The sequence below is a fragment of the Dermacentor andersoni genome, chromosome 4 (assembly GCF_023375885.2).
Source record: "Dermacentor andersoni chromosome 4, qqDerAnde1_hic_scaffold, whole genome shotgun sequence".
Lineage (NCBI taxonomy): Eukaryota > Metazoa > Arthropoda > Arachnida > Ixodida > Ixodidae > Dermacentor > Dermacentor andersoni.
In genome coordinates, this window is record NC_092817.1 from 16,413,938 (window position 1) to 16,434,303 (window position 20,366).

Here is a 20,366-nt window from a genome sequence, read left to right on the forward strand (position 1 = left end):
GCTCAATGCAATAGGCGGAGCGAGAATCTTAACCACAACAAATCCTTCCTCTCCGGGAGAACGGCCGCCATATGGCTACAGCAGACCAGATTCGACCCCATACAAACGCCATACAAGGGCACACCACAGGGAACCATCTCCCCACAGCTCTTCAACAACGGATGCGCAAGCTTGCTCACGCGCTCGAAGAAATCCCGCACCTTGGTAACATTTTGCATACGGATGACATCACCCTCTCGGCTATAAGAAGCTCACTTGCGCAAAAAGAGCAAACACTACTAGAACCGCGTAGGCCATAGCTGGGTTCGCCACGAAAAGTGGACTCATCTGCGCCACCGACAAGTCGGAAGTCATTCGCGTCCACGGCAAACGCTACAAGAGCAACGGGGAAATAGTGCCGATGAACATCAGTAGACACGACGTCTCGTCATGCTCCCTTGAAAGCTTACTTTTCCGCATTATTAGTGTGTGTGCAAAGAAGCCTGCTTTGGGATTGCGGAGTGTAAAAAGTGATATAATAGGTGATTGGTAATGTGATAATTAGTAGATGATTGGTAGCCTTAAAAATGAATATTGGTGACGTCACCGCACTCACGTCGTAACATTAAAATAAAATAAAATAAATAAGAAGGAGATAATCTGTACTCGAACGCGAACAGAAGAGAAAGAAACCATGGCCCGGTTAACCAGACCCGGTCTTTAATTGAATTAGTAAGTATACATAATTTGCCCTATGTTTTCCTTGGTGTCTTTGTTGGCTTCTCATGCTATGATTAAAAAAAATCGGGACCCTCGGTTAACCCCCTTTCTTCTCGTTCTTACATAACGAGGGTCTCGGGTCCGGCAACATCGTTGCTTTCAGGTAGCATGTGCGGGTTTATTGACCAGTAGTAGCCTTCACCCAGAAAGATCACGTAGTCGCGACGCCTGCGCCAGAAAGGATGTTCCACATCCGCCGCCAAGGTTTGCGAGTGGTGGCGCTGGCTAACACTCCCAAGGTTAGTTCTAGTAGCAAGACATAAATACCCAAGAACGTGGATGGGGAAACCGCGCCGAGGTAGCTTAGTTGGTTAGAGCATCGCACGCGCAATGCGAGGACGTGGGATCGTTCCCCACCTTCGGCAAGTTGTTTTTTTCATTGCCATTTTTTTATCATTTCTTTAAATCAATTAATATGCAGAAATAATTTCCCTTGCGTTTTCTTGGTGTCTTTCTTGCCTTCTCATGATATAAAATATGCCACAGAAATTCTAAGAGTTCTCTACTAATGCGTAAGACTTCTTTGGCACACAAAAAGCGATGGGTAGACATGCATAAGCTAGGAAAGGCAAGTAAGCAAAATCGATTGAACAGCCGAGCCAAACAATGCTTACGCATTAGTAAACAATTCTCAGAAGTTCCGTAGCCATTTCTGTTCCTTATCATATCTGTACGGCTTAGACCATATCATAACGTTCCAAACACAGCTCCATTCCATACAATCAGATGATTTATTTTTGTTTTATATGCATAAGCATTTTTATGCCTAACCAACGAGGAGACCCGTCCGTCTGACCGTCATGTAAGACAATCGCTTTCAAGATTGGTCCAGCAGCAGCGAGCGAATTCACTTTCGTTCTGCTTCTCGCTTCAACGCGAACTAAGCGGCCAGAACACTGCGCACACAAAGGTATCAGTACTCGGCGCACTGTGACTTTCAAAATAAGGTCTAAGCGTCTCGCTTCAGCGCGAACGAAGCGGCGAGAACACAAGCTTACGCGGCCACGTCCTACACAGGCGCCGCCTGAGCACGATTGATCACGGTTGATAATGGTTCAACGCAGATGGATAAAGCGCTAAAGAGAAATAACAGCTCATAATAATAGAACGTCATCAGCGCACCTGATGCCACCACCTGCGCCAGTTTGCTGGCGTCATCAATTCACCTTGTGCCGCCGTCCGCAGCAGTTTGTGTCACCGCAGGGATGTCGTTTATGCTGGTCGGATCAAGTTTCTTAACATTGATAATGACACCCGGCTACGTGGAATGAGCAAGTGGCACAATGCTTACGCATACTCAGATAACTTCCAGAGGAGTTTCTGCGTGAATTTTTTAAAATTTGTTATTATGGCAGAACAGAGCTGCGCTTCCAGCACTACTTCGTCGCTCAGTAAAGAAGAGTTTATGCAAGCTCGTTTGCTGGTACTCGCATTCGGCGCACGCATAACTTTTGCATATATATCCACAAATATGTTCGCCGACATTATGACCGACCCAGCAGCAGATAGCAAACAGCAGCAGCACCAGCAGCAGCAGCAACCACGCGAAATCCGGGAGGATATATAGGCAAAGAAAGCTTCGCTTTGATAAGCCGACAAATACAACAACACTTCAGTGAAGGCGAAATTATATTGCTTATAGACCGAAGAGCTTTTCGTGTCCTCAGTAGTGACATTAAAACGAGTCTACGCGCTGCAACGGAAGTGCTATAGCAGAAAACCCAGTTTTCCGTACCTCTATTTTTGATGTCTCTTCATTTAGTGCGTGTCGAGCCAGCGGACTTCGTGCGTCGAAGATGCATATGCCAGTATTTAAACAGCGGTCAGCCACTTTAGCGCGGCCGTAAGAACACTAACATCCTGCGCGCCTTCAATGTTTTCTGCTTAGAATTGTCCGATGTTCGGTACGTTCAGCTCGGAATGATCAGCTTTTTCCTTAATAGAAAAGTGTGAGCATCTAGTTCGGAACTTTCAATAACGGCCGGAATAATCGAATAGATGAGTACGCCACCGTGGAATGAAAGGACATGGACTATACGTATTAGCATTTTGATGACGTCTAGATCATGTGGTCTAGAGTAGACACAACTTATTCGACAGCACGAAGCGCTTTGAAAGCGTGTAAACATATTTACAGGGACGACACTGGTAACAATTTATTCATTCAATAGCAGCCAGCAATGATGGCTCAGGAAACAGGAAATCATCCAGAAACGTTTAGGGGCCGTAATGACATAATAAGGATTATGTAAAAGAAAGCAATAATATTTACATTTTACGTGTCGTACGCACAAAAGAAAAGCATGACGCAAGGTTGTATGGTTAAAACCGGCATATCTACATAGAAAAATATAGAAAGTGCAAATTCTCATTGAACTTCGACGTCAGCGTCGGCCTACTGGGCATATCACTGCATGGCCTCTCATTTCGTGCCGACATGCATTACTCGTAGTTACCAGACCTTGTTAGCTGCAGTGACCTATGAAATGCTGTTCTCGGTCACCTTCTGAAATACAAGACCAATTGTCGGATTAATTAAATGCGCTAATCTTCAAGTAAGCGCAGAGAATGCTCCTGTTTTCATGTGGCACCACGAAGCAACTCGTCCTTAGTGTTCGCCACTACCGGTGCCGCTGGCGTCCATGTAAATATTCGACGAGGCGTTAAAATTTGAAGTGAATATCATTTGGTCCGTGGGCAGCTGGAGCGGGTACACCTGCGTTTAGAAGAGAACGAGAAAAGACGACGTAAATTTCTCAGGGTGCCGACATCTCAGGGTGCCGGCACAATATTACCACAATTTATTTCAATGATATTCCTATTGGCGTTTGAGCAGTGGTTCAAACAGCATTCCACATATGCGTTATCACTTGGGTCATCCGGTTATGAAGAGTGAAGGATAAAAACGGAACGACATAGCTTTCACCAAACACCTGCGGAAGCATACCAGGCCGTCAGCCAGGCAAACATATCCAGCTTTTAAGCGAAATGTCATTTTAGCTAATACGCTAATAAATGAATAGTAGATACTACCGAAGCAAGCTTGACAAAACTTCAGGGCTGATACTGTCCGATTTTCTCATTAGCAGCCTTGAACTAGCGCCTCAGCAGACGACGCGCGCACCTAGTGGTTAGTCCCACCACGTCGCCTCCCGTATTTTTCGGCGCGGAGCGCGAAGCAGCGTGCCACAGGTAATCTCGGAGGTCATGCCGAGGAGCTGAGTGACCTGAGTAATGCGTCACTTCTGGCGAGTGGCAATGATTCGATTTTGTTTCAGAACGCCTATTTTTCCTAGTCTTTCGTCATGCATCCACTCGTCTTTCAAACGTAAAACTTTGCACGGAGGCTGTTCTGTATCTATATTATCTGAACCTAGACCTTTTTTTACGTGGTCCAAAATTTCGTTTCATTTGGGCTTCAAATACTTCGGAATGAAGAGAATTCTTCATGCAGATCATGTGCCTGCTTGCAATGTGGACATCGAATGAGTGAGTGAGTGAGTGAGTGAGTGAGTGAGTGAGTGAGTGAGTGAGTGAGTGAGTGAGTGAGTGAGTGAGTGAGTGAGTGAGTGAGTGAGTGAGTGAGTGAGTGAGTGAGTGAGCGAGCGAGCGAGCCAGCCAGCCAGCCAGCCAGCCAGCCAGCCACCCAGCCCGCCAGCCAGCCAGCCACCCAGCCCGCCAGCCAGCCAGCCAGATAATTAGCAGGGGGAGGCGGGCTAGTTGGTGGTCGATATTGGAATGCATCATGTAACCGCGCAAACGACAATGGACGAAGAAGGGAACACACCGCGCCTGTCCTGTGTGTATCCTTCTTCGTCCGTTGTCGTTTGCGCGGTTACATGATGCATTCCAACAGCCAGATAAAACAGGTAGAAGCGGCACCAGATAAATAAGGAAAGGCGGGAAGGTGAGCGAGAACACAAGATACAGATTTCTAGGCTACACATTGTTGAGGGAAGGGGAAGGGAAATTTGAGAGGGAAATATTGGAGACAGACACCGCACTAGTGCTTCAGCATCGCCGCCAGAACAACTTCTCATCAATTAATGCTGAAGTGGGCAAGCAGGCGAACAAGTAAGATGGGGCAGAAATGCATGCCGAGAGAAATAGCTGTAGCCGAAGTAACACAATACTGAGGCTTCCGTGCCTCTTTCATACGCTAAATCATTTCTACAAGTCACCTCTTATGCATGTCTCACCGGAGCAACATATCCCTGAGGAAGGGTTCCCAAAAAGCCCGAACTTTGGCGGTCCTGCTGCTGTTGCTGCTGCTGCTCTTGCAGCGTCTGTTGCTGGTGCTGTAGCTGCTGGCTCTGCGTGTGGTGCATCGAGTCCCTCCGGGAGGAGTTGTCCGTACAGCCGGCGGGAGCCGTAGCCAGCAAATAGGGTGCCGGCGTCAACGCGCCCGTCGGTCCGGCGATCGTCGACGTTGGCACCGACAGCGTCGTCGTCGGTAGGGACAGTGTGAAAAGCGGAGCGTTGGCGCTCTGTGCGATCGAGGCGGTGTAGGATGTAGAAAGGGGAAGGAAAGAACGAAGCGGTTAGAAGGAGCCTTTACGAACTTCCGCTCGTTTCTTCAAACTAAAACGAAGTCCGGCAGCTTTCGGTGCGGCAGTAATTGCTCGCCAACCGTTAAATACATTTATTAGAGTTCTCGTACATCCCCTTCCCCCTCTTTCGATGGAGTTGATTCACGCTGTATAGGTATAAGCTGAGTAAATGCGCGCCATTTTAGCGTACGAGAACTCTCAAAAACGTGAAAATGGCTCTAATGCAGAATCGCATGAAGCAACACTACAACACCCAGAATAAGCAACATCACCAATAGAAGCAGCTAGGACTGCAATTTCACAGAGAGCATTCACGCGTTCTATGTAAATGTGGATCGGTCGTGTACCGTCACAGTGGCCGTCAGGTTGGGGTTGATGAAGTGCACGAGCATTAGCTGCTCGGAGACCCGGCGCAGTTCCTCCTGCTGCCTGAGGATCTGTTGCTGCAGCGCCTGGTGCCTGCGCCGAAGGTAATCCTGGAAATGGTCCTGCGGCTGCTGCTGCTGCGGCTGCTGCTGCTGCTGGTGTTGTTGTCCACCGGCCGACTGCTGCTGCTGCGACCGGGGCGACACCTGCCCCTGCGGCTGTGAGTGCACGGGTCTCGTGCTGATGTGTGAGTCGTTCTCCAGGCACGCCGAGAAGCTCCCCGGTTGCAGAACCTGTCGTGGCCGTCCCTAAGGTGAGGTTGTATTCAGACCACACCTGTGGAACAGCCGCGTTTATGAGAAATTTCAAAGAGAGTGAGCAAACACCTAGTGTGGCTCTTGTAGGTCGACGTGTTGTGGCAGCTGCTATGGTGTTGGAAGTAAGGTTTGCTCCTGGCGTTTCAGGCACCAAACTCGCGTGCCTGCTGCGTCAGTGCATTGAGAATTTTGCGTGAGATTTTCTTTAGATGCAATTATCAACGTCCCATCCTCGTACGTCAATAGTAGCCGTGTGGTTACGACAGCGACTTCTGTTATATAACGCCTCTTGTCATGAAAGGAAACCGAACCCACATTGCCACTGTTGTAACGAATTTTCCTGTATTCTAAAGCTGACTTACTCTCGTATTCAGAAATTCGCCTAACTTGAAGCCCACGCCTGACTTGGTAAAATGCATGTCTGACGCGAACGCGCCCAAAGAAAAGCAATGAGCATCTCAGGCACGTTCACACCAGGCATTATACGAACTAAGTGAAGCATAGGCTTCAAATTAAGGCCCGTTTCTGTATGCGGGGGTTAGTCGTAATGTCAGGACTTTCACCGTAAAGAAAATAAAGCAGCTGTAGTGCCACATCTGAACTGAATTACTACACGAACGAAAATAAGGTCGGAGCAGTCGCTAGGCAACCAGAATGTTAATTTAAATATTAGGACATTTTAGCAAGCTTTGCAAATATTTGCCTTGCTTAGGATGAAAAATAAAAGTGGTTTTAAGGAATCGCAAGATGCCTAACAAATTTCGCACGAGAATATATCACTTTCGGCTTTTTGTGACTTCGGGTTACAAACTTTTCACTCAGTAATTGCCGTGCAGTGTCATGAAACGCAGTTAGTACTTCAGCCGAGAGGCGGCGCTGTCATTCTGTTTGCCAATAGAGAGTAGAAAGCAGACCGTTTTATGTGGCCTTTCTAGACATTACAGGAGCCTATGACAACGTAGACCGCGACATATTGTGGGATATTCAGGAAGGGGAAGGTTTAGGTGACGATTGTCTACAGCTTTTCAGAGTGATTTACCTAGAAAATACCGTTTGCGTTGAATGGGAAGGGGCGAGGAGCGCGTAGAACGCTGATATCGACAAGGGACTGGGGCAGGGGTGCCCTTTATCCCCACTACTGTTTATGATGTACATAGTGAGGATGGAGAGGGCGCTAGAAGGAAGTAATATCGGTTTTAATCTCTCATACAAACAGGCGGGTACAGTATAGTAAAGCAGCAGCTTCCAGGTTTATTTTATGCGGACGATATTGTGGTGCTAGCTAACAAGCAAAGTGATTTGCAACGTCTGGCTAATATCTGTGGACAGGAAGGCAACAATTTAGGTTTGAAATTTACTGTTAGAAAATCAGGTGTTATGGTATTCAATGAAAACAGTGAACAGCCAGTGGCGATACAGGGCCAGGAAATACCTCGGGTAACAGAACATAAATACCTTGATATATGGATAAACGAAGGCAACAGATATATGGAAACACAGGAAAAAACAATAGCAGTGAAGGGCAAGAGAAATGCAGCCATAATGAAGCACAGCGCGCTACGGGGATACAATAGGTACGAGGTGCTCCCAGGTATGTGGAAAGGTGTAATCGTTCCCGGACTTACTTTTGGAAATACGGTTGTTTGCTTCAAATCAGGGGTACAATCAGGACTCGATGTGAACCAAAGGTCAGTGGGTCACCTCGCATTGGGCGCTCACGGGAAGACTACAAATGAAGCTGTGCAGGGTGATATGGGCTGGACTAGTTTTGAAGTGAGGGACGCTCGCAGCAAAAGTGAGTATGAAGAACGGCTGAGGAATATGGAAGAAAGTGAATGGGCTGGGAGAGTGTTGAGGTATCTGTACAGGAAGAACATTGATTCACAGTGGAGGAAAAGAACTAGGAAGCTTACCAGCAAGTATGCGGCCTGTAGGCTGGGCAACCCAGCAACAAAGAACGTCAAGAGGAAAGTCAGAGAGGCCGAAATAATCTCATGGGTGGCGGCAACGGAAAAGAAACCTGCCATGAGTAACTACTTAAGAGGAAAAAACGAAATCAGGAAAGAAACAATTTATGATAACTCAAAGGGAAGCTCATTACTTTTCGAAGCGAGATCGGGATGCCTTAGAACACGCACCTATAAAGCGATATATAAGAAGGAAGAAGAAGCATGTGCTTGCTGTGGTAAAGCTAGGGACATTATGGAGCATGTTTTATTAGAATGTGAAGACGTCTACCCAGCGGTCGATTTAGGTACCACTGGCCTCCTTGAAGTCCTTGGGTTCAGCGAGAGCAGTGGAAAAGTAAACATGTCCGCAATACGGATTAGTAAGAGGCGATTGGAGGATTGGAGGAATAAAAGTAGGGAAACGACAAAAAACGGAGACGTACAAAAACACAGTTCGCAATAGGGGATCAGAAGATTTGGTTGTGGGAGTTCATAGGGTTTTTTTTTCTTTGTTTATTGTTTAACCTAGGTAGGACATTAGGCAGTATAATAGCAAGAGTTTGGTGGCGTAACCCATCGCCCCGTTTCAAAGGGGACGCTCATAACATCCATCCATCCCATACATAAATCCATCCAGACATAAATGCGCGGCTAAAGCGCACAAATATTTATACCTCAAAAGAGTGGACACAGGATGGAGGTAGGGGTCCAGAATATTGGCAACCAAGTATAAGGTAATTGAAAATATACAACGAGGAGTGATATAAAAGAGAGTGATAGAAACAGAGGCAGTGAATTGGGTGCGAAAGGTGGAAACAAGAAAGGTAGAGATTTACAAGAATAAAAAGCAAGAAATTGGAAAGGAAAATCTGTACAATAACACAGAGGGCAATGCCTTGCTATTTAAGGTCACGAGACACGAGCGCTTACTTCAACTGAAGTAGTAGGCGCCTGTGCTTCTTTCAAGTAACGTTTTATAACTCCTGTAAGTGTTTCCTCTTAGTAGCTCGTACTTAGTGTTTCCTCTTAGTAGCTCCCTTAGCCGCACGCTTTTATGCTTCCCCGTGTGCTAGGGGGTCAGCGCTCCTCAAGCTGTTCTTACAGCTTTTACCTGTCCTCCTTGTAACTCTTTCTTGTTGCGGAATAAAATCCAATTCAATTTAATTCATTTCTTTGTTCCCGTACGTGTCCCCAACAATTTTGCACCGCTTGCCGCCATGGATTCGTGCTAACTAGCCTGATCAAATTGCCTGTTGCTACTTGATGGCCGGGCTGGCTGCACGAAGACGAAAACATACCGGACCAAATATTCGCAACATCATGAGGCATGTGTCTGCTGGTGGTCCGGAAACGACTCGGCACATTGTAATGGAATGCCAAAATATTCACCCTGCAATACCGTAGGAAACGGTCACCTTAGAGAAGTGCTAGGATTCAAAGCGGATGGACACCTTAACTGGCCAGCAGTTGGGATTGGCGAGAGACGTTTAGAGTACTGGTGCAAAAATTGCAGGGAAGAGGTTGATAGAACCGGAGTTGTTACAGGCGTAGGCAACTGTACAAGAGAGAGAGAGAGAGAGAGAAGTTGTAATGAAGAAAGCAAAGATCAAGGAGAGAGAGAGAGGCACAATGCTAAACAGCAATAGATGTACTCAAACCTGACTGGATCAAGCTGCCTAGGTAACTTTTCGTCCCCCCCCCCCCCCATTTCAAGTTTCAAAGGGGATTACAATAGAAATACTACTACTACTACTACTACTACTACTACTACTACTACTACTACTACTACTACTACTACTACTACTACTACTACTACTAATACTACTACAAATAATAATAAGAACAGTACTAATAATACAAATAAACTAATAACGATTTCAAGAAGAGTTTCTTGAGTCGAGGTGGGGTTTTGAGTGGAGAAACGTTGTCCTAGAAAGTGTACGCGAGGCTCGAATCAAGTCTGTCTGGTTGGCATTCAGCATCTCGAGTGTCCGCAAGCGCGCCGTGCGTGCCTGCTCCCTTGCCAGTTCGTCATGCACATGCGGAGAGCGGTGGCCGAGGCGGCGGTTCGCTCACTCGCCTGCACCGCCGCTGCCGCAGCAGCCGTGCCGCAGTGGCCGGACCCGGCAAAGGTGGCCGCGATGGGCTGCAGCGCGGTGAGCGTGATCAGCGGCGCACGGCACGCGGTGGTGGTCTGGTAGGGCGGCCGCTGGTCCATCGGCTCGTGCTGCAGCCGCGACGAGCTCGGCTCCGAGGAGGCGAGCGACACCAGTCGTCCCCCCGTCGCCGGAGACTCGCGCGTGATCGTGCACGCCTCGGTGAACGGCAGCGACAGCTGGTTTCCGCAGCTTCCGGCGCCGCTGCTGCGTTCGTCCCGCATCACCCCTGAAGCGTGTATTATTTGGGGAAGAAAATACAGTAGAAGTTCTTTGCAAAGCACACAGAACTCACTCATTGTTAAAGAAAAAGAACAAACAAACAAACAAACAAACAAACAAAAACAGTTGAAGTTCCTTGCAAAGCACACATAACTCACACGGCTCACTTACAGTTATGCTTATGTTCAGCTACCATTGCCTTACGCTCGGCGTCGAAGTCGGCCAGAGTCAGCGGGAGGAATGTCGCGACGCCATATTTCATATTTATGGTGGCTCGGGAGGATACCAGTGAGGCAATGGTTGACATGCAAAGGTAGGGAAGCAAGGCGTAATCAGCGCGGTGTCCGATTTGAGGAAGGTATGGTAAAATAATGGGCTAGTTGGTAATCCTGTGGGAAATGTACCCATAATTAGGAGTAATCTGTCATAAAAATATGTTATTGGATATACATATCGACACTATCCAAGTTAGGCTGCCCCCAGTTGGAGAAATCTTTCACAACCATAGTGTTCTACCACGTGATAGTGCGAAAATTATTTATAGCAGTTTGTTTCTACCTATACTTAACAAACGTCTTGTGGTACGGCGATCAACGACACAAGTCAACCTATTCAGAAATTACACAGTAAACGAATTCTACGAGCTACAGATGATGTTTCTAATTAAACTAACGCTCCTCCTTTGTTTCGCAAATACGAGATTTAGTAAGTCACCAGACTGTGATATATATCTATAGAGTTTGAAACTGAAAAACGGCACATTCTTTATGGCGGAACCTAGCTCACCTTGCAGACAATAAAGCCGTGCATCCTACCAAAAACCATGAGCCTTGGATAGTGCGAACATACAAACCAACATATCATCCAGCAAGCATTACAAAACAAGTTACCCAGACTATTCAATACGTTTCACAAAAACAAGTTTCATTTTAGAGAGCGTCACTTTCGAAGAATTACGCGCTCATTTCAGGACCTCTAATCTATCTCTTCTTTCTTTTCCACATGTGCTTCTGACTGTTCATGTGACATCAGTTTTTGTTAGTAGTCCTTCTGCGCTGCTGTGAATGTAAAATGTTTTCTTGATAAACTGTTACAATTTACGCATCATGTAACTTAGCGTTGTTAATACGTTTCAGTATGTTTGCTACCGTATGCGCATATGACAGCATGTAGCTGTGCAGCTGCTTTTTATGGGGGCCTGTGGCTTCATCAAGCTGTCGATCTCGGCAGCTTTTTCTGCTGGTCTGCAGCATAGTTTATGTTGTTTACCACGCAAACAAATCTTACTGATCATCATCGTCGTGGTCGTTATTATTATTATTATTATTATTATTATTATTATTATTATTATTATTATTATATTATTATTATATTGACGCGACTACAGCACAAAAGCAGTGGAAGAACGAATAGCCAGAACAGGCACAAGCGCTGTTAAACTGAAGTTCATGATCACTCTTGTGTCTGTACCTGTTATTCGTCTGTCTCTGCTGCAGGTGCCTCAATTTGAGCAAAACGGTTAACGTTGCGGCGACAGGTACATTCATTTTTCACCCTTAAGAGCTCTCTACTCCTTCTTGCGGTCCCTGATCCTATACAATGTGCGAGGGAACGAGCACAGCAACTTTATCACGGCAAACGCGCAGGTGTTTTGATCGAGCGCTCGCGGAACGAGCGTCTTAACGACGAGTAGATGGAAAAATTACCAAATATGTGCGTCGATGTATATACACTGGAGTGGTCACTACGCATTAGACGCGGTCGCAGGTCCAGCTGCCTTAGGAACTACAGCCACATTCTAGTATAGCCTTGTGCACAGATGACGCCCGATTCAAAAGCGTTTACAACATTAATGGCCGATTTCCTTAGCAGTAGAGAAAGTATTTGGTTATCTGTAGAAGGAACACGAACAGATGACTTGTTCTCTAGTTGCGCCAGCGAAGCAATGATAGTGATCATTTTGCGGCTATCGGTTTCTTCCGATAAGGTAACTGGGCGTTGTTGAAGTCGTATAATATGACTGAGGCCACTGTCAGGACAGCGAACCTTCTTTTTCGCTCACCCTTCCGCCAAAGTACCATAGGAGCATTGATCCAAGCCGTGCTCACGATTTCGTACTCACCGCCGGCGCATCCGGACTTCTCGGACAGGTTGGGAGACAGGCTGTCCCTGGAGCTGACCGAAGGCGCGGAGGAGACCCGCGAGCTCTGGTAAGACGTGCGATTCGGCACCGACGTCCGCGAGTACGACGCCGATGCACCGCTGGTGGGCGCCGCCTTGCTGTGCGTCAAGTCCTCGTCGTAGCTTGGGTGAGGCGTACGACACGATTGCCATGGAATCGAGTGACAAATTTAAATGCCCTTAAGTATACCACACAGCTTTTGCGATGCTCAGCCAATAAATGTGTAAAGTCGCATAATCTTATTCCAATGTGCTGGGGATTTTTCTTAAGTATAGCAAGGCTTATACGGAAAATTTCATCTACATATTCTTGTGAAGCTTTTTAACTACAGAGTAATTAAGTTTAGACTTCATGTTCAATTAATAATGTCGCAAAATTTCATAGAAGGACTAGAACCAATTGCCCAAAGTAAAGGTACTCATCACTTATTGCATAACGAGAAAGGAAAAATAAAACGCCATTTCCCAATTGCTGGCGTAACGCAGCATGGTGAACATCCCGTCGAACATGCTTTTGGTAAAGTGGCCATGTGCAGCAGTACTCTGCCCTGGAGTAATATTGAGCAAGCAGAGGGATTAATTAACTCGTAGCTCAGTTTCCGCGTGTTATTTTTCTTTGCTACTACTGCACATATTCCCAAGAAGAATACACGTCCGCAGGCCTGGACACCGTGACTGAAGGGGATGTAAGCCCCGCTACGATGCTATGAGGTCGGGGTTTTCAGTAGTGTTGCCAATTCTTCGTGTGTGTTGCTAAACTGAAACAAACAAGTCGCAATATTTTCGCTATATTTTGCTGAAAAATCGCTAAAATTATCCACAGAACTTTTTAGTGACCCTTAAATAATGTGGGCGTTTTGAAACACTATATATAATATAGACTAATATGGCATAACGCATCTACTCACGCGTTTAACATTCGTCTAGTGTAAGTGCAGGTGAGGAATAAACAGTGAGTTTGCCAACATTCTGTAGCGGGCTTTTGCCTTACTAGTAGATTTTCAAAACAACGGATGATAACAGTTAAATTCTGAGTTTACCTTCGAAATGTCCGGTTACATAACTGCGAGTCGGCCTAGTTGGAACAGATTCATCTTAAAACTTTTTATGCGCAAACAAACAGGGACGAAGAATTCCATGTGTTGCTCCTATTATTCGTCCCTGTTTGTTTGCGCACAAAAAGTTTTAAGATGAGTCCGGTTACAAATTCAGAATGCTTCAAGAGAACATGGGTAACCTGATTTTCCTATCACGAATACGCACTTGGTTCACGTTATGCCTGCAAATATTCTGGTTATGGGCGGTCGTGAAAAGAGAACAAAGTTCTGCGACATGTTCTTGGTGATGTCAAAACGATGAAGACAATTACATGTCCTTACGCAGGTCAAATACAGTGTTTCAGCGGCATGCTCGAGGCCAGCTACTCAAATATACATATTGGAGTGGCTGGCTTCGATGTGTATATGTCCACATTTCAAAAGTTATCTGTCTTATTGTTCCCTTGATGCTTTTCATTCTCATCTCACCGCTCGCCTTAGTCTGTCTCGTCGACCAGTGTTCCTTTGCTTCGCGTTACTCTTCTCCACATTTCTAAATCTCACCTCAAAATTTACTGGAGTAAGTGTTGGTAAGTTGCTACGCTTGCGAAAACCCACCAATCCAACATATTTAATAAAACTGCAACATTCACAGCGTTAAGATCCATTCCAACTGGTTTTAGAGAGAAGAAAAAAAACAAATTTATTTAGCACTATGGGAAGCCTACCAATACTGGCGCACATAGATGCAGCATGTGGCCTCTGTGAGTGGGAACCACCGTTGCTTTCTCGTGATTACAAAGCCCACGCTCCATACAGTCAATTTCGGCCGCCTACTTGCAGCTTTTGAATAATAAAGCGCGTCTCCATTTTTTAAACTACTTTCTTCATTTCGAAGTCGGTAAAATGTATCCAATTGGCACGTAGCTAAAAAATGTCGCCGGTCGCTAAACAGAAAAAACAAAACAAGTGCAGCTTATCTGTGACAGTGAAATGGTTCCGGCAATCAAAGGCCTTACTAAAATCAAAGAAAAAAGCGAAGCGTTAAATTATGGGGTTTTACGTGCCAAAACCACTTTCTGATTGTGAGGCACGCCGTAGTGGAGGACTCCGGAAATTTTGACCACCTGGGGTTCTTTAACGTGCACCTAAATCTAAGTACACGGGCCCATCGAAATGCGGCCGCCGTGGCCGATATTCGATCCCGCGACCTCGTGCTCAGCAGCCTAACACCATAGCCACTGAGTAACCACGGCGGGTAAAGAAGCCAAGCGTGAAAAGGCCTTTGCGTTGCTAAACAGCCAAAGAAGTCGCTAAGCCTAGCGACAAATTCGCTAAAATATCCACCCTAGAACTTAGCAGTTTCATTCACGCGTCTGCGCCATACGTGCACATACGTGTGTACGTGTCTTCGAGCGCCCTTGCGCTCACCGTCGGTGCAGCGGCATGCAACTTAAGCTGCTGAGCGCGCATTCTGCAGCCATTGTGTGCAGTCATCGTACCGTGGCACAGACATAATCCTCAGACAATGGCATGCATTTTTTGTTGTTATATTTCGATCCGTTACCAAAGCTTAGGTACTATACGCAATGCGAACAAGCGTGAAAAAGCGACTCCGCCTTACGCGATCGCGTTGTGCGGTCGTAATAAAGATATCTCATTGATTCGATTTACGTCCCAAAGCAACGTTTTGGCTACGAGGTACGTCGTTTGGTGAAAGGTCTGTGGATTAACTATGAGCACCTGCAGTTGTTTACAGCGTCGTGCGCTCTGAATGACCACTGAAGGTTAGCGCTCGCGGACTTGTCCGAATCGGTGCACGTCAATGAAAATTCATCATTCGAGTGAGAGTAGATGCTTGATTATCACGTCACATCTGTAAACAGCGGCAGGTGACACTCAACGGCTATCGAGGAGTTCATCAAAGCTAGCGTTCGGCGACGTCTGGAAGGCATGTGACACCGCGGTGCGGAACGCCGTCGCGCTGCACTGCCTACCTCATGACGGTGTTGGTGCATACGACGAATTCCGGCTTGGAGCTCCACTGGTGGTAGGTGATGTAGTAGCGCGTCTGCAACCAGATCCACTGCTGGCCCTTGGTCAGGAAGCGGTAGTGGCAGGACGTGCCTTCGCCTGTCTGCATCACTGGCAGTGGGGCGAGCAGCGACATCACTCAGCTCATGACCCCGTAGTGAAGACAAAACTTGAGGTCCGGCACACACAAATCGCCTGCCCATTTATAGTAAATAAGCGAAGCACAAAACCGTACAGGCCTCTTGACCCGCCGCAACTTTCTCGAGGTCCTCCACGTGGTAGTAGTCGTATCCGGAAGTTCCGAGAACCTCGAACGGCAGGTAACCGATTATGGGAGGGGCTCTAGGTACGAAACAGAAAATGAACATTAGCTATCACAACGCGGAAAGGCGCTATAAGACAGGAAGCTGGACAATAGGATAATAATAATGGTACGATTTATGAAAAGCATAATTAACACTGGTGGAAACGACCCCGTTTGCTGCAGCAACGCAATCATTTTTGTGCCCATGCGCTGTTGTTGCTCAGGATGCCATGCTTGCTCTAATGTGGCTTCGCGCCTCTTCGCCTCTGTGAGCTAGGAAAATGAAAAGCTACGATGAATATAGCGCACGTGATATATCGTAGACGTCGTACGAAGAATTTTGACATGGTTGTCATAGCGATCAGACAAACAGATAAGAATCACCAGCCATGGACCAACTATATCATGCGATACCATGGCCACATGCGTGCACGTAGTTCCGAGTTTTGAGTTATTTATTACACATCATTCTGTTGATTGCGCTCTTTCCATCTACCTCGTTTTTTGTCCCTGTGTTTGTTCGTTCTTAGGCGCAACTCTTCCTAACATAACTATTTCACAAGATACGCACAATCTTCGTGGTCCCATAGGCAAAGGCTAGCGCGGGGACCACTTACGAAATACATTTGAAAAAGTTGCAGAGGATTCCTAACCATATTCCTATGAGATGAGAACGCGAAAGCGTTTCTTTTGGCTAGGTTGTTGTTGCGGAAGGGTGCTTCAAAGTGTTGTTGCCGAGTGGTGTTATAAAGAATGAGGCAATGTGAGAGGCCGAATTGTGCTTATTTACATGGTTTGGTACAATCAAAGTGGTGTCGACACCACTTTACATGTCCTCATCTATTTCATTGTCGAGGCAGTGTGCATCACAGGTCTCGGCTATACCGAAGTAGTAAGACCGCCAGGCATTGTGGGTGGTGTCATATAACAGTTCCTGGTGTCCTCATCCTCCTGTCATTCCGGTGACAGCGTACTTGCGTCGGAGTACATAGACACTAAGATAGCCTTGTGATCCGAGTCGGGGATTTCCCTTGCGTTGCAGGAATTTCCCTCTCCAACGCCGCGGCTTCAGGTAGTTGCTGCGGCGTCGAGTGTTTGCGGCCGACTGTTCACCGGCGTCAGTTCCTGTTGTCACGTGATTTCCGGACACGACACTTTAGGACGTCTTCTGCGGACGCCGGCTATGTGCATGCTTTCGCCAACCTACCCATGAAACGCTTTCGCGTTAAAACTGACAGTACAGTAATACAGCGAATACAGAAATGGCACTTAAACGCAAGGAGACACAAGAACATGTGTCACAGTTTCAATAGCAAAGAAGAAGAAAAAGATATTCATTGTAGATGTAACGATAAGGCTCTTCAACCGATAAATGTAATTCGAAAACCGAAAAACCGAGAACACCGAAAGAAAGTTCTACGCAATGGTTCGCATGTGGGCGAAGCTTCAACAACCGTCCCTGTATGCGTCGATAAGTACTCGCCCGGCCGCGGTTTACGATTCTGCGCTCGTGTGTGAACCTGTTAATGACCCGCGTTTAACTCGACTAACGTAGCAATGTCGGTATTCAAATATATTGGGTTAGTTCGCTTGATTCTCTGCAGTCACTTTGCAGCATCGAAAGTGCCAAGAACGGCGCAAGCGACTGCTTCGTTAAATACTTTCGCACTGGTGTTAAACGTACGTCGCAGAGACTGCTACCCCGATTTGCACCATAATATAGAACGTTCCTCGCACTCGACAGTTCATGTCAAATCAAGAAAGTATGTAGCAATGTCATAGGCGTATGTACTGGGAGGGGGGCGGGGGCAGGAGGGGCACTTGCCCCCCTTCCTTTCCCAGAACTCTGGTGGGGGGGAAGGCAAAGTAGTCCATTTGCCCTCCCCCACTTTGTAAAGCCAGGAATACCACGCCTGGAGTCCCGACCAAGATCACTCGAGTCTGCAGAAAGCCGCTCGAAGCCCTCATATTGGGGGTCTGGCCTCATTGTCGCACGAGGAGTCTCGGCCACATTTGTTCTGCCGGGCACTCGTCACCGGTGTGTATATAGCACACAGGGTCTACTCGGTTCCAGCTGGTAAATTTCCTCACCTCTACAAGTCTACAGTTGTCTTTCAAGACATGATTTAGGCATTGATTCGGGCTTATTGGTCTGTCATACTAGGATCCTCATCACGCAAGCGTTGTGATAGCGAGTGCTCGTGGTCATCGAGGGAGATGCGTTTATATTTGCCTGCGCATGCATGACATCATGCTCGTCTTAGGCGTATCTAGCGGCATGTGTGTCAGCGGGGGGAGGGGGGGGGGGGGGAGCAGGGGCGTAGCCAGTGTGGCTTAAGGGGCTTAAGCTCCCCTCCCCCCCCCCCCCAAATTTTTTCGTGCTGTTATGCACCATCGACCAAAACAACCCCGGGCGCCGGGAATCATTCTGGATTTTCTCTAGAATGTCTTTTTCCCGGTCGAAAAGACATTTCTGCGCGAACATTGCAAGCTCGGGCTAGATTTCATGGCAACGCCCGTGCACATGGGAGGCCCATAACGCAAGGAGCCGCATCCGAGCACAAAGGTTCAAGGGCGTTTTGATGGCAAGTGGGCTCGTCGGGGCATCTCGCAGAGGCCGCGGAATCTACGGAGCACATGGATTTCAACTTCGAAACTTCATGGGTGTAAATTTCTCATAAACTTTTTATGCGAAAGGTGTCTTGACATTTCCAACGTTGTGCTTTAGGTTTTCAATTCCGCAACTTTGTGGCTTTAATGTTGTTATAAACATTTGACGCCACAGGTGCATCAACTTTTCTAAAGTCGTACGTCGGACCATACAACGATACAAGCCAAATCAATACACTATCAGACAAGTTGACAAAGTACGCAGGGAGGTCTGATGGGACGAAGCGTTGTGGTGGTTCATTTGTGCCGTCATGTCCCAGAAATGCATATCAACATTTAACCTGCGCCAAAACGTCCATGTCAGAGCACTAAAGCCAGCAAAGGTAACTAGGTTCTTATTTATTGAGGCTCTTCAATTTTCTTGTTCTCGTTACCCGCGGGCTGCCAGAGCCAGCCAGAGCGCATGCGTTTTTCTCGTGTTGCCCCGACCACCGCGCGGCGCCTTCGGTGCGCGTTCGTTTTTCTCTGGCCGAGTGGATTTTGGCCTGACAGAGTTTGGACGCTTTCCGGCTAGCAGACGAGTAAAAGAAACAAGGGTCACTCCGCCATCACTGTGGGGACACGACGGATTGCAACGCACTCGCTTGAGCGCAACCTCTCCGGAAAGTCTTGTTTCGCCGGTGTAGGATACCTAGCAGTATGCGTATGGTTCTGTGTGGACCAAGCGTCTCACGTTTCTTTCGATATGCCTTCGGTAGCCACATTAGGCGCCCAAAGTAGGCATTCGATTGCGGCTAACGTGCTTTCCTTTACGTTCTTTTTTAATTTCGGTGCCCCCGCCCCATAAAGGAAAGAAAAAAATGCATTGTTGCGGCGCAGCGAATTGTCGCATGGTGAAAGTTAGATGTCGTTACTGTGTCTTCTTTTGCCGAAAGTAATGGGCCATGGAACGCTTCAGTTGCCGGATACTCTTAGTATATTATGGCGATAGCAATTATATGTACACTCCAGGCGCATTCCTGCCGTCGCTGTCGCCCTCATGTTCCGTACAAAGTCCAAGGACGATAACATCGTGCGATGTGCGAGTGAAAGCTAGGGGGGGGGGGGGGGTTGGAGTGACATTGGTGAGCCGACGATGGTGGCTCAGTCTTGTGTGAACAAGGGAGAAAAGCGGGGAAGAAGCTCGACGCCTTCCGTCGCGCGCAATACATCGGGGGATCGGTCCTTAGGAATCTGCGATCTGTGAATCTGTGATTGCCCACCATCTTTCTTTGCCTTGTTTGACGCATTATATGCAGTAATTTTTCTTAGATATGTAAATTTATTGGAGATCTAGACGCAAATTTAAATATCTTGTTGCGAGGTGTTGTGTATACGTGCATTGAACTTTGTTTCCAGTGACACTCTTTTGCCCTTTATCAAGCTGTATCTTCGCATTTGTATATTCCATTGTATCTTCGCATTTCTAATGCACGCGGGCTAGCCAAATGAATGTGAGCCAACCCACCCCGCGCAATAATGGTTCGGTTCATTATCTGCGAGGCGTGCGCGTAGCACGAAGGCGTCTCTCATTTACAAAAGGGACACGCAGGTGTTGAGGATAAATGTTCTTTAATACTCTTATATACTGGGTTGAACATTGTTACGTGACATAATGGACGCTCAAAAAGTTGAACAGCGTGGTGTCGTGAGGTTTTTGAGAGCTGAAAGATGTTTCCCAAAAAGAAATTTGTGGCCGTATGGCTGCCTTTTACGTTGAACATTGCATTTCATTGGCCACTGTGAAGCGTTAAAGTAAACGGTTCAAAAAAGGACGTGAAAGTTGTAAAGACGATCCAAGACCGGGCCAAAGCCACCGTGCAATCCCATCGACCTTTACAA

The 20,366-nt window shown here is 47.0% G+C and overlaps 1 protein-coding gene and 1 non-coding gene across 7 annotated transcripts in view; one reads left to right on the forward strand and one right to left on the reverse strand.

The window, feature by feature from the left end:
* The first annotated feature begins 1,051 nt into the window (after window positions 1-1,051).
* On the forward strand, window positions 1,052-1,124 carry TRNAA-CGC (transfer RNA alanine (anticodon CGC)). The gene has a single exon. It is a non-coding gene; the product is annotated as a tRNA-Ala (tRNA).
* A 352-nt stretch (window positions 1,125-1,476) lies between these two features.
* Window positions 1,477-20,366, reverse strand: part of LOC126536053 (uncharacterized) — a 115,128-nt gene continuing 96,238 nt past the window's right edge. For 4 of the 6 annotated variants that reach the window (XM_055073430.2, XM_055073427.2, XM_055073429.2 and 1 more), the window contains 7 exons: window positions 15,807-15,913; window positions 15,535-15,682; window positions 12,442-12,623; window positions 10,022-10,326; window positions 5,657-5,968; window positions 4,959-5,246; window positions 1,477-3,475 (listed from right to left, as the gene is read on the reverse strand). In XM_055073430.2, the coding sequence (XP_054929405.2) occupies window positions 3,368-3,475; window positions 4,959-5,246; window positions 5,657-5,968; window positions 10,022-10,326; window positions 12,442-12,623; window positions 15,535-15,682; window positions 15,807-15,913 (1,450 nt within the window). In that variant the 3' untranslated portion in view covers window positions 1,477-3,367. Of the gene's footprint in view, window positions 3,476-4,958; window positions 5,247-5,656; window positions 5,969-10,017; window positions 10,327-12,441; window positions 12,624-15,534; window positions 15,683-15,806; window positions 15,914-20,366 lie in introns of all 6 variants that reach the window. The other 2 variants (XM_055073426.2, XM_055073431.2) reach the window with 2 other exon arrangements.